The 14,111-nt window shown below is 35.6% G+C and overlaps 1 protein-coding gene across 1 annotated transcript in view; it reads left to right on the top strand.

Annotated features, from left to right (window-relative positions):
• The window catches only part of SLC30A9 (solute carrier family 30 member 9), a gene marked incomplete at both ends in the record, with an annotated part of 71,754 nt that overhangs the window by 8,626 nt on the left and 49,017 nt on the right, over nt 1-14,111 (top strand). Inside the window, 3 exons of the mRNA XM_080698036.1 lie at nt 3,318-3,488; nt 11,615-11,674; nt 13,636-13,735. Of these exons, the coding sequence (XP_080554162.1) occupies nt 3,318-3,488; nt 11,615-11,674; nt 13,636-13,735 (331 nt within the window). The remainder of the gene's footprint in view (nt 1-3,317; nt 3,489-11,614; nt 11,675-13,635; nt 13,736-14,111) is intronic.

Below are 14,111 nucleotides of genomic sequence, written 5' to 3'. Positions count from 1 at the left end.
TTAAGCATTTTTCTGTCAGAAACCATTTAAGCTGTTTTTTTTTCCTGTGAATAGTCTGTTATATACATTGTGTATTGTATATTGTGACCTCCTTTAAAAATAAGTATAATATAGGTGTATAGCACACTCTTGTTATCTCAGTACTTGGGAGGCTGAGACAGGAGGATCACAGATTCCAGGCCAGCCTCAGCAACTTAGCTTCTTAGTGAGACTCTGTTTTAAAATAAAATAGGGCTGGGGGTACAATTCAGAGGTAGAATGCCCCTGAGTTGAATCCCCAATATAAAAAATGAAAACAAAAACAAGTACCACACATACCAAGATAAAGAGTATAACAGTTACTTATTTTTTATATGTTAGTGCTTTAGAAATTTTTTTGGGGAAAATTAATGAAATAGCATGGTCCTGAATTTAGCCAGAAATAAACTCAAACTGTAAGAAATCTGTTTGTATTTAGCTATTATTGCAGAACCAACATGAACAGTAGACTGGCTTGGCAGTTTGCATGAGAGAAAACTGCTGTTTCCATGAAGGCCAGATTTTCTCTGAAAGCCAGAGTAAGTAGTAGGTGACAAACTAGGGAGAGGACAAGTGGTGGTGAGTACCAGTGGTCATTAGGAGCTGCAGAGGTGATAACAGTAAAATAATAGCAGAGCATTGTGACTAGACCAGTGATTTTTGTCACTAGAGTGATAAGGTACCAGTACCTCTGCAGTCTTGATGAAAAACAGCCCTTGTACATCAGCAGTAAGAAAGACCTTGTCCAGGTCAGTAGAAGAGTAAGTGCCAAACTAAAGACTAATATTCTATATGTGGCATTTTTCATTTATTTATACATATTTTGGTACTGAGGATTGAACCCAGGGGTATCCTACCTCTGAGCTACCCCCAGCCCTTTTGTTTTTTTTGTTTTGAAACAAGTTCACTAAGTTGCTGAGACAGGCCTCTAACTGCAGTCCTTGTGTCTGCCTCCCAAGTCCTGGGATAACAGATGTGCACCATCGAACCCAGCTTGTGTGTCCTATTTTAGACATCACCTTGAAGAAAGGGTATTAATAAGGGGTAAATTATTTTTACTCTATTCCTGCCAGCTTTCAACAAATGGTTGTGTTTCTGCTGCTATGTGTGCTATGTGGTAGATGTTAATGTTTCATCGCATCAAATCTGGTCTTGTATAGCTTTTTAGTATATGAACAGGTTTCAATCTGGTATTAATGTCAAATTTATACATTTTTTTGATACTAGAGATTGAACCCAGGCGTGTTCTACCTCTGAGCTACGTACCCAGCCCTGGTTTTGTTTTGAAACAGGGTCTCACTAAATTGCTAAGGACCTCACTAAATTGCTGAGGCTGTTTTTGAACCTGGGATCCTTCTGTCTCAGCCTCCTAAGTACTGGGATTACAGACATATGCTACTATACCTAGTGTGGTGTATTTTTTTTTTTTTTTTGTAGGTCTGGGGATGGAACCCAGGGGCATTTGGCCTCCCGAGCTACACCCCCTGCCCAATATTTTAGTCTTTATTTTGAAACAGGGTCTCACTGAGTTGCAGAGGGCCTCACTAAGTAGCTGAGGCTGTCCGTGAACCACGATCTACTGGTCTTGGCCTCCCAAATGCTGGGATTACAAGCGTGCGCCACCATGCCCAGCCTGGTTTATTCTTTTAAAGTTGCTGATGTATACTTTTAAAAGTTGCTGATACGCTTGTAATTCCTGGGCTTGTGAGGAGGAGACAGGAGGATCACGCAGGTTCAATGGAAACGGCTTAAGAGACCCTGTTTCCAAATAAAAAGTATAAAATAGGTCTGGGAATGTAGCCTGGAGATAGAAGGGTTTCCAGGAACCCCAGTACCACCAAGAAGAAGGAGAAGGAGAAGGAGGGAGAGGGGGAGGAGGAATTACTGAAGTTAAAAATTAAAGACTTTTCACAATAGCTAGCAAGTGAACTAATATTACTCCAATAGTGTCAGCAGGATTTGAAGAGACCCCCTACTGGCCAAAAATGGGGCAATTTGAGTCTGATTTAGAATAACTGAAATAGATTGAGCTAATGAATTCTCTGAGCTATTAAAACAAGATTTTTCTTGATTTCAGAAGGCACACACATGCACATACATGAATGAGATTTTTGAAGGATCATTATTAAGTAGTTAGAAAACCTTCAACTCTTACTCAATCTTCCATTCTTGGAAAAATTAGATTATTTATGATTAAATGATTTTATTATTTCACCTAGAAGTTTAGAAAATATAAATTGTATCTAGGCAGAGATTTTTGAGCCCTTTAAAAACAATAAACAAGAAAATAGTTCACAGGAGAATAAAGACATTTACTTTTCTTCTGCTTCAGTGCATTTGTGGAATATATTTTCCTCTAGTGTTTTAGCCTTTAAAGCCTATAGTCAACCCAGATGCAGTGGCTGAAGTGCTTTGTAATTAGTCTTTTATTTTTCCCTTAATAAAAGTTTCCTTATACTGAAGCATTTCACTAAATGCTGATCTAATTATCTGATTAAAAATTAGTAACAAGCCGGGCATGGTGGTGCATGCTTGTAATCCCAGCATTCGGGAGACTGAGACCAGAGTATCGCGGTTCGCCGACAGCCTCAGCTACTTAGTGAGACCCTCTGCAACTCAGTGAGACCCTGTTTCAAAATAAAGAATAATAAAATAGGGCAGGGGCTGTAGCTCGGAGGTTGAATTCCCCTGAGTTCCATCCCAGACCCGGGGGGGAAAAAATTAGTGACAATATGAATGACTGATTAATGTAATTCACTTGTTGATTGAAAAATGCATCTCTAGCTAGTAAAAAGAGAATGAGATAATTGTGAGTAGTAAACCTTACTGACCTATCCTTAGTCCTCTATTCTGGAAAATACATTATGCCAACCTTTTTTTTTTTTTTTTTTTTACACAATACTGTGGATTGAACCCAGGGGCATTCTACCCTGTTTTTTATTCTTTGTTTTTTATACAGGGACTACTAAGTTGCAGAGGGCCTCACTAAAGCCCTCTGAGGTTGGGCGCAAACCTATGATCTTCTTGTTTCAGCCTCCCAAGTACTAGGATTACAGGCATGTGCCACTATGCCCGGCTTTTCTGCCAACCTTTTTTTTAAGCATGTAATTGCCAACAAAATAGAGTATCTATTACATACTGGATACTTTTCAGAAGAAAAACTGAAAAGCTGTCTGTAGTTTTTCTTTACAAAATGTTGTCTTTGTATATCTAGGGAGATACCACCAGAGGAGAAGGTAGCTTATTAATTGTGCACCTGGGAGTCAGTTTAAAACTAAAATATTTTCTTTTTCTTTTAGAATGGCAGAATTTAGTGACAGCTGGAAGCTTTGCATACATGGTTCCATATAGTCATCCACATATTTGTGTTCTTGGTCAAGTGAAGTTGTATTCTACAAATGTTCAAAAAGAAGGACAGGGATCACAGACGCCTCTCAGAGTGGAAAAAGTACCATCATTTGATGAAACAGGTATGTGTAAACTTTAAAATACTGTTTTTCTATATTCTTGGATATAATTATATCTTTCTTAAATGCTTGTTAGAATTTGTAAAACTAGCTAGACTAATGTTTTCTTTGTGGGAACTATTAAACTGCTGATTTAATTTCTTTTATTACTTAATTTTTTATTCAATTACATTTTTTCTAGGAATTTATCCACTTAAACTAAATTTTTAACATTTTGATAAAAGTTTATATATTGTTTATTCATAGTTGCATCTGTAGGCATGTCCTTTTTTCATTTCAAATGATTTTTGTCTTTTTCAATTGTCTCAGAGCTTTCTTTTATTTTTTAAGTGTTTTTTTTACTTTGAATCATTGTAGTTGTGTGTTTATTTTATTTTTATTTTTAATGTGCGGTACTGGGGATGGAACCCAGGAGCATTCTACCTCTGAGCTACACCCCCAAGCCCTATTTTTTATTCTTTATTTTGAAACAGGGTCTCACTAAGTTGCAGAGGGCCTCACTAAGTAGCTGAGGCTGTCCGCAAACCACAATTCTCTGTTTTAGCCTCCTGAATGCTGGGATTACAAGTGTGCGCCACCATGCCTGGCTATAATTGTATGTTTATTTCTTGTTTCATACTTTTTACTCTAATTATAGCCTCCTTTCTGCTTTATGTTCTTATCCTGCTTGTGTGTGTGTGTGTGTGTGTGTGTGTTAATGGGAATTGAATGCAGGGGCATTCTTTCACTGAGCTAAACCCACAGCCCTTTTTAATTTTTTTAATTTTTTAATTAAATTTTTTTTGTGTGTGTGTGGTACTGGGGGTGGAACCCAGGGGCTTTTCTATCTCTGGGCTATACTCCCAGACCTATTTTATACTTTATTTGGAAAAAGGGTCTCACTAAGTAGCTGAGGCTGGCATCGAACCTGTGTGATCCTCCTGTCTTAGCTTTCCAAGTGCAGGGATTACAAGCGTGCAGCACCATGCCTGGCCTTTTTTTTTTTTTTTTGGGAAACAGTCTTGCTGGGTTGCTGAAGTCTAGTTACTCTCTGAGGCTATACTCGAACTTGCAATCCTCCTATCTTGGCCTTTCAGCTACTGGTATTATAGGCATGTGCCACCATGCCTGGCTTGTTATTTTACCTGTCAGTTAAAAAATTTGCTCAGTAATATTGAGCCTTTCTTTTCTGAACTAGGCAATTTTACTATGATAACACATCCCACAAGTCATGCATTTTTATTATTTGTGGTTCTAAACACTATTTCTATTGTGCTTTTTTTTACTTTTTAGCTTTTAAATTATGATTTTAAAATTCCAGGTGGAAGGAATTTTTCTAGCTATCTTTTATATTAAACTTAATTGAATTGTTACAAAATGTGGTTTGTGTGAGTCACTCTTAAATTTGTTGATAACTTTTTTTTTTTTTTTTTGGTACTGATAGTAGTGTTAAAAGCACAGGAGGTTGCCAGGCGTGGTGGTACATGTTTGTAATCTCAGCATTTGGGAGGCTGAGACAGGAAGATGGCGGTTTGAGGACAGCCTCAACTACTACTTAGGCCCTTTGCAACTCAGTGAGACCCTGTTTTTAAAGAAAGAGTAAAAGATAGAGCTAGGGGTGTAGCTCGGAGGTAGAATGTTCCTGGGTTCCATCCCAGTACTGCAAAAAAAAAAAAAATAAAAAATAAAAAAGTACAGGAGGTGGAACAGTAGGCAGGCCAAGCGTCTGTTTAGGAATTTTCACTGTGTTTTATAGGCAGTGAATGTATTGGTGTATTTTAATTAGGGGAAGTACTTGGTAAGATTTAAGATTTTAGGTAGATAACTAATTACATAGTGGTAAACATTGCAAAGATGGGATACTAAAAGCAGAGGTACAACTGAGAGGTAGGCTATGCTAATAGCAGTTTTTAAAGGAGTAGATGAAATGAGATTTAGGAGCTGAATAATTAGGACTTGGTGATTGGATTTAGGGAATGAGGGGACAGTCGAGTGAAAGATATGCTTGATTACTGTTGGACTACTTTGGTGCACACTGTATAAATGATTTAAGAAATTAAAATAAAAATGAGAGAATATTTTAATGAGACGATGATGATTTGGTTTTGGACATCTGAATTGTAGGTGGCTATGGCACATTTTAACAGAAGCAGGGACCCGTTGGTGGTCAGGTATTGAAAAATCCCAGGTATCACCCATCCTGTTACGCTGTTGTGAGACATTATTGCTCTGGCTGGATTACTGCAGTAGTCTTCTTTCTGGGTTCCTGCTTCCACTCTTGTTCTTTTTAATCCTTATTTTCTGTGGTCTTTCTAAAAATAGGTCATGTTACTTCCTTGATTAAAACTTTTCATTGGCTTTTAGTTACCCACAGAAAAAAGTCTAGACTGCTAAAATAAAATTAAAATTCATTAACCCGGCTCTCAGTTCTCCCTTGCTGTTCTGGCCCCATTATTCAGTTCTGTTTTCTTTTTCTACCCTCTTACTTGCTCATTATGTTGCAGCCTAACCAGTCTCCTTTTGGTTCTTAGAAAATACCAAACGTATTCTAGTTATACAGCTTTGGCTGTAGTTGCTTTCTTTTCTCAAGGTGCCCCTCTTCGCGTGGCTGACCACTCTGGTCATTCACATCTGAGGTTAAATGTCAGCTCTGCACAGAGTTGGATTTTAATCATTTAGTCTAAAGTCCCACCCATCCATATTGGTATTGCCATTTATTTATTTATTTATCTATCTATCTATTTATTTATTTATTTATTTGAGGGGGTAATTGAGGATTGAGCCCAGGACTTTCTATTCTGAATTATACCCCCCAGCCCCTTTTGGGTTTTCTTTTGAAACAAGGTTTCAAAAGAAAGTTTCTGAGCCTGGCCTTGAACCAGTGATCCTCCTGTCTCAGCTCCCCAAGTACTAAAATTATAGGGGTTTGCATTGACGCCCAGCTAATATTACCCTAATTAAATAGTCTACATAGGTAACACTCCTGATTGATATTGTCAGCATTTTATTTATTTATTTCTCTTCCACTTGTTACAGGTCTCATGACATCAGGAATCTCAGTACAGTGATTTACACACATCGAGGGCTTATTAAATATGTGTAAATCAGTGAATGTTGGAGTTCTGACCTGGAGATAAAGATTTGGAGTTGTTAGCTCCAGACAGATAATAACTGAAACCATGGGCATGTGTTTGAGACACACCATGAATAGGTAGAGTGAAAAGATAAGATCTTTTAGTACAAAATCCCCCAAACAAGTGGGGCCGGTGGAGCCCACAGAAGAGACTTAAGAGATGGCTGGAGGAAAACCAAGGAGTATGTGGTATGAGTGAAGAGGGGTTGAAAATAATAAACATTCCAAGACTAACTTTCCCATAGTTGGAAGTCTTTCACAGAAGATTTTATTGACTCAGTGAGAAACTGGGTTCATGTTAAAAAAGTCTTTTTTTTTTTTTTTTTTACTTTTTTCTTAAGTTTGGGTTTAAGTACTCAGCTATTTTCTTCTGTTTTGATGGAGAATTGCTTGTTTATATACTGATTGAGCGTTAGATATAGGATAATGAAATGAAGAGTATAGTGAGTCCTTATGTTCTAGAATTAAGGGTGCTTTTAGAACAGAGCAAAAAAAGAAGAAACATGATGAAATAATAAAATTAAAGGTAAAATATAATGATGTTCTTAGGTAAACAGATAAGCAAAAATACTCAATGTTGGTTTTACGATGCAGAATCTTTAAATTTGACATCCATGACTAGGCTTCTTTTTTTTCTGTTCACTGTTAGTCTATTTTCTTATATTTGAAATACAATGTTTATTGACAGTTTTATTTTGGGCTCTATTTTTCAAGATTTGCTTAGGCCAAATTAAACCTTGTTAGCCATCACATAGATACCAAGTAATTGCTTGATTGAAAGGTAATTTGTGTACTTAAGGGTTTGAGATTGACTTTTGAATAATTCAAATCACATGGTAGTCAGAAATAGCTCATTAGGAAGCAGAGACTTGCTAAGGCATCTTAAAATTTTAAGGAGCATTCAGATGTTTTAAATTTTAGTGAAATTAGTTGTAATTTTCCTAATGACAGCAGATGTGTGGCAAACGGCCAGAATTTGGGATTAAAACAAATACCTGGAGATATTCATGGATAGAATATCTGGTTACCTATTGAAACCATAATGATTTTGTTCCAGTGGTACAGTGTGAGTTTATTAAGATGGTGGTGTGCAAAATAAGTATTCAAAAATGTGTTTGGGCCATTTACTAACATTCTTGTTTGTGCTTCATAGCACTATATTTAGTAACATCTAGACAGTTTGTAACAAGAAGAATATTCAGAAGTATCCGGCTTAGAGCAACTCATGTGATTTGTTTTGATGATCATTGTGGAAATAACTGCTGTTTCTGAAGATTTTGACAGTAAATTTCAGTTTTTCAAATACTATATGGTGAAACATTATTCTTTTACCCCTTTCACTCCATTTTTGCAAAATTTTAAAATATTGGTTGTAGGTTTTATAAATGAAGATGCTTTAGAATTTCCTACTTTGTAGTAGTAATAGTAGTCACATAATTCCTTAACTCCTCAATGTCCGGTGTTACAGGCTGTAGTTATTCTGTAAGTAGAAATGCTTTTAAACCTATCTTTGATGAACTAATATGCCATCATAACCTGCTTAGGATTTGGTTTAGTAGTTAAAGTCTTGAGGTTTTTGTATAGCTGTAGTAGTTGAAATATACTGTATAAAGCCATTTTCCCACTAGTTTTCACTGAAAAAAATTGCCAAGAAATATACTAAAACTTACATGTAAAGGCCTTTTTTTCTTGTTATTTCAAAGAGAATTTTGACTTTGTTAGTGCCTAGCATGTTGGTGTTCAATTTCTTCATATAAGGCTGTACAGAAGGAGGCCAGTGAATAGATAAAACTTAGATGTCACTGTGAATACATGGCTTAAGGCATCTATAGTATTTCACACTACAATGATAGATAAAATATAAAAGTAGAAATTAAAGACAGAGGTAGGCTAAATGAAGAAACATACCCATGTCATATCCAAGAAACGGAACAGAGACATGTTGGCTCTTGGTCTGTGAGCAGCATTGGCAGCTAGGAGTTTGTTTAATGCAAAGGATCTACGAGTGCTGTGTAAATAGCCAGGTAGTTTGAAGTCAGGCTCACTATTTGAACTTACCCACCCATCCTCATCCAAGGAAGCTGGGCACTACCAGGGGCTGTGGCTTATAGGAAGTTATAGGCCTAGGGAGGCAAGGAGACTAGTAACTGAAACCTGCTGTGTGCTAGCTTGGAGACTGGATTGAGGGTTGGAATTTATTTTCTATTATTTAATAATTTTTGCAGTGCTGTGGATCAAAGCCGGAGTGCTCTACCACTGGGTTCCCCACTCCTGTCCCAGGAGTAGGAATTTCAAACTGGCAATATGAGAACTGGTTCCAGAGAGGGATTAGACTGAGCTCTGAGCATGACGGCATGAAGAGGGGTGAAAGGATATATTTTATTCAAAGTAAGATTGCAAATTCTGAAATTTAAAAATAGATAAGGAGTCCTAATTCTAAGAAAGCCAAGAAAACCAACAAATACTGTCATGAAATGAAAATAGTGGCTTGAGTTGCATTAAAATAAGTTTAGTATCCTCGTGATGAGTAAGAGAATTTGAAACCCAAACTAGTGGAAATAAAATCAAAACAAATAAATATGAAAAGGAGACTACTAGAATTATTAGGAACGAAGCATAGTCACTAAAATACAATTTTAGTAGGTTAAATGATTATAGTTGTAGGAGAACTCGTAAATTGAAATGCATTTTGAAGGCACCTAGGAAAGCAAAAAGGTTTTCAAAAAAAAATGACATTTAAGAGGCTTGAAGCTCTAGCTTATTTGTAATAGTCATTTCATAGAGAGGAGGATAGAGAAATGGTAGAGAAGCAATATACTGGAAGATGATGGATGAGAATTGTTGTGAATTTGAAAAAAACAGGGCTCTTCAATCACAAGTACATTTTGAAAAATCTACCCTAGACACCTTGTAGAAAAGCTACAGATAGAAATAAATATCCAGAAAACCCAATTTATAGGGCGACCAGAGTGGTGTGTGTCTAGTTGTTTTGTTTTGTTTCAGCTGTTGCTGTTTTGAAGTAGACTTTTATTTGTAATTGCACACAGAAAACAAAAAGAACAGTGCTTTCAAGTATTATCTGTGAAAAAGAGCATGAAGAAAAATAAATGCTAACCTAAGGCCAGGCGTGGTGGCCCTGAACTTGGGAGGCGGAGACAGGAGGATCGCGCAGGTTCGAAGCCAGCCTCACTGGTTTAAGAGACCCTGTTTCCAAATAAAAAAATATAAAAATAGGTCTGGGAGTGTAGCCCGGAGGTAGAAGGGTTCCATCCCCAGTACCACCAAAAATAAATAAGTAAACAAATAAATGCTAACCTAGAATTTATACTGATGTAGATTATCATTCTAAAGTAAAAGCAAGAATCAACACAATATCTCACCTGTAAAGATGTCGCTAACCAACCCATCCACATTATAAAAGAAAACTATTAAAGCATATATTTTTGTAAGATACAGAATAACCCCAGGGGGAAGAACAAAGTGATAAGATATAAAAGAGACAATGAAGAACAAGAAATGGAAAAGTTGTGTTGCTAAAATTAATTGTTGGTAATAGAAATAATAAAAATATTTAATATCAAAATTTCAATCAAAGAGTAGTAGGATGAAAGATTTTAAGTTTTTTTCCTTATTCTAGAGGAATATAGGTAATGATAACTTTATAGATATTAGATTTACAGAAATGTAGATGTTAGAAATATAACTGTATACATTCCAAACCAGCAATTGAGGAATGTTGTGAGAGGAGGATTTTGAAAATTTGATCAGTCTAACAGAAGGTGAAATAAAAATAAAAGCAAAGAAAAAAGAATGGCAAAATGAAAACAGTAAGGTGACAGAAGTCCAAATTGTACCACAATCCAGTGGTTAGACTTGATGCGTTCCATGTCACTTAAATGCACTCATGTTGTAAACATGTGGAAACAGTTAGCTTTTATTTTATTCTGTGCTCTCTCTTGCAATTTACCACTCGACTTAAATCTTTTCTGTCCTCCCTATTTTTGGTACTAGGAATTGAACCCAGGGGCTCTCTATCTCTAAGCTATACTGTCACCAAGTTTCTGAGGGTTTTCCTAAGAACCTGTGATCCTTTTGTCTTCACCTCCCAAGTACTGGCATTACAGGTGTGCAAACACTGTGCTGGGCTTGAACTTTTCCTTCTTCCTTCTTCTTCTTTTCAGTACTGGGGATTGAACCCAGGGGCATTCTACCTCTAAGCTACACCCCCACCTCTATTTTAAAAAAGTTTTTTTGGGGGGGTACTAGGGATGGGACCTCTTAGCTACCTCTTGGCTACACCCCCATCCCTATTTTTTATTCTTTATTTTGAAACAGGGTCTAACTGAGTTGCAAAGGGCCTCGCTAAGTAGCTGAAGCTGTCAACGAACTGCAGTCCTCCTGTCTCAGCCTCCCAGATGCTGGGATTACAAGCATACACCACCAACAGGGGACTTAATGTGATTTATTTATGTATTCTTTTGCTGATGGACATTAGAATTGTTTCCAATGTGTAGCAACAACAGAATGTTGCCCTAACATTCATGTACCTCTCTTCTTGTGCCCTTGTACAAGTATTTCCTGAAGCCACATATTTTTACCTAGACAAATTTCGGGGTCTAGTTATGCTTTCTATGTTTTCATTTTGTTTCTTACATTATAGTAATAAATTTAAACTTTCACCATTCAATACAGTGTTTGTTGAAAGTTTGTTTTCATTCTAAAGAAATTCCTTTTATTCTAATTTTCTAAAAGGGTTAAACATCTGCATAGACATTGAGTTTTACTAAATGCTTTTTCTTTAGCTCCTGAAATGACTCCATAGTTGTTTTTTTAAATTTGTTAATGAGGGGAAGAAATAGTTTTTGTACTGTTTAACTGCTCTTGCATTTTTAGGATGAATCTAGTATAGTCCATGATGTATTTTCTTATACATTGCTAGATTAAGTTGGCTAGTAGTTAAAGTTTATAGATTTGTATGAAAACCTTTAATGTAAACTTGTTTTAATAACCTTTACAGCAGAAAATATAGGTGCAGAACTCAAAGCCCCACTTAAGCAAGAACCTCTCCAAGTAAGAGGTAAATATATTTTATTCTGGTTTTTATTATACTGGTGATTTGAATTAAATGTATATAACATCTTTTATGGAGCTCTATATGTTATTCTAAGGATATAGTTTTATTTTGTGTTTATTTAAAAAGATAAACCATAAGAATCTATACAAGCTATAAGCTAATTTTCTACTGAAGTTTATTTTGCATTTCAGTGACAAATACCTTTAAAGAATACAGAAACAAAATCAAGATTGATTTATCATTTTTAGAAAACTATATGGTTAAAGAACAAAAGCACAACATCTTTAGCTACATCATATTCAAGTTCTGGTAGAGTCTAACTCTCTTTACTAAGAATCATTACCAACGTGCTTCTGCTTGCAGTCTGTTCTGTGTAACAAACTGGTTCCTAACACCAAAGCAGAGGTTTTGTGGAGGTAGTAAGTCCATGTGATTAGGAGCACATGGCTTTGGTGTGAGACAAAACTGGGTTCAGTTTGTGGCTTTTGGGCTTGTTAGCTGTCTGACTTCGGGCAATTTATTTGACTTATCTTGGCCTTAGTTTTCTCCCTATGAGATGGTGCTAAAAATGAGATCTTTTTTCTGGGGTAGTTTAGAAGGACATGGTCACAATTAAGTCTTGGGACAGCAGTCATCATTATCATCAATATTCTGGGCTAGGATTGGCTAATATAGGAATTTCTAGCTATTTTGAAGGAATTTTTAAAACAACAAATCTTTTTAAAGAGAGATGGGATTTTCCTCTGACCTTCAGAGTTCATCTGGATCTTGAGATTGAGAGTTACTGGAGTAAGACAGATTGGAGACCTGAAACTCTTAAAAAAGAAATTGGAACTCCCTTATACACCTTTTTCAAATATGGTTTTGGTTGTACTGAACTTTATTTTAAAAATATTTTCATTAAGTAATATTTGTACATTTAACTTTAGTGGTTAATCTGTTATAACAGGAGTGTTTTAACCCACTAACATGATAGATAGTTTTTAGGCATAATTTTGCTCTTTCAATTTGGAAGTAGAATAGAAAACTTTAATTAATAGAAACATAGAATCTGAAGTCAATAGAAGACAATTTGAAACAGAACACATTAGTTTTTGTTATTTTGCTCTTGTTCTTCAGATGTTTGCTTAAGTTATTTATCTATGGTATGTATCCAAAAGTCTCACTTGGTAAGAATTTATTAAGATAAAGCAATAACTTTTAACTCATAAACTACATATAAATGCTAAAATTTTATCTTGTTGGTGTCTTCAGCATTTTTTTTCTTTTTATGAGCAGTTTGATAACTGACAGGAAAATTATTTAATAGGAGACAATGTTTGCCTATAATCAGTAAAAATTAGAGGAAGTTTTTTCCTTCCTCTAATTTTTAATCAATAAAATTACTCTTTACTTTAGTTTTGTTACATTATTTGAAGTAGTCCAGTGGCTTTAAACTTTTTTGACCACAAGCCATAAGGAATAGTACTTAATAATTTAGAAGACATATAGGCTATAATGTATAAAAATAAAATAATCCACAAAAATAGTTATTCTTAATTTTTCTGAGTATTTTGATTACTTTCTATTTTGACTTTTAAAAGATGTTGGTTTGGCCCCTCAGTATGAAAAACACAAAACTGGACTGTAATTTTTATTAAAATTTTGTTTTCAGTTAGACCATAAGCAAGCTAAATTGTTTTAATGATCTAGAGACAGAGTAGCAATACAAAGTGTCTATTAAACAAAAGAGAGACATGCTAGCATTAGTTACGATGAACTATGGAAATACAAGCTTGGTGGCTACAGATTTCATCCAATTCTGCACTTGGAAGAGAAAATGTCCTGCTGCCTTTTGGTACATCAGGAAAAAATGGCTTTTGTATGGAGTTCACTAGTGAACCCACTTCTGTACCAACATGTATTCCTCTTCAGATATGATTTACAATGTCATACCTACTTGTTTTCCTATGTTTTTGGTTTAGTCAAAGCAGTCCTTAAGAAAAGGGAGTATGGAACAAAATACACTCAGAATAATTTCATCACTGGAGTCAGAGCAATAAATGAGTTCTGCCTTAAATCCAGGTACAGTAATTTTTAATATAGTTTTATGTCCTATCTTAATAATGTAGCCATTTATTTCTTAGGATGTGTTATCTGCTACCATCCATATGTAGAAAATTTCCCAGTGGTTTCTTCCTAAATTGAAGAAGTATTTTTGTTCAGTAAAAAATTTTTGAATTGTTAGCTAACTAAATTAAATTCTTAGTGAAGTATGATGGTACAAGGCCTGTAACCCTAGTATAAAAAGCTGAGACAGGAGAATCACAGGTTCAAGGCCAGCCTCAGCAACTTCAAGTGACCCTTTTTCAAAATAAACAAGGTTAGAGAAGTAGCACAGAGACAGAATAGCCCCCGAGTTCAGTTTCTAGTACCAAACAACAGACTGACTTCTGCTCCA

The sequence above is a fragment of the Muscardinus avellanarius genome, assembly GCF_963383645.1.
Source record: "Muscardinus avellanarius genome assembly, chromosome: 6".
Classification (NCBI taxonomy): domain Eukaryota; kingdom Metazoa; phylum Chordata; class Mammalia; order Rodentia; family Gliridae; genus Muscardinus; species Muscardinus avellanarius.
The sequence above is the reverse complement of the archived record's forward strand: the minus strand, read 5'-3'. Positions and strand labels throughout refer to the sequence as shown.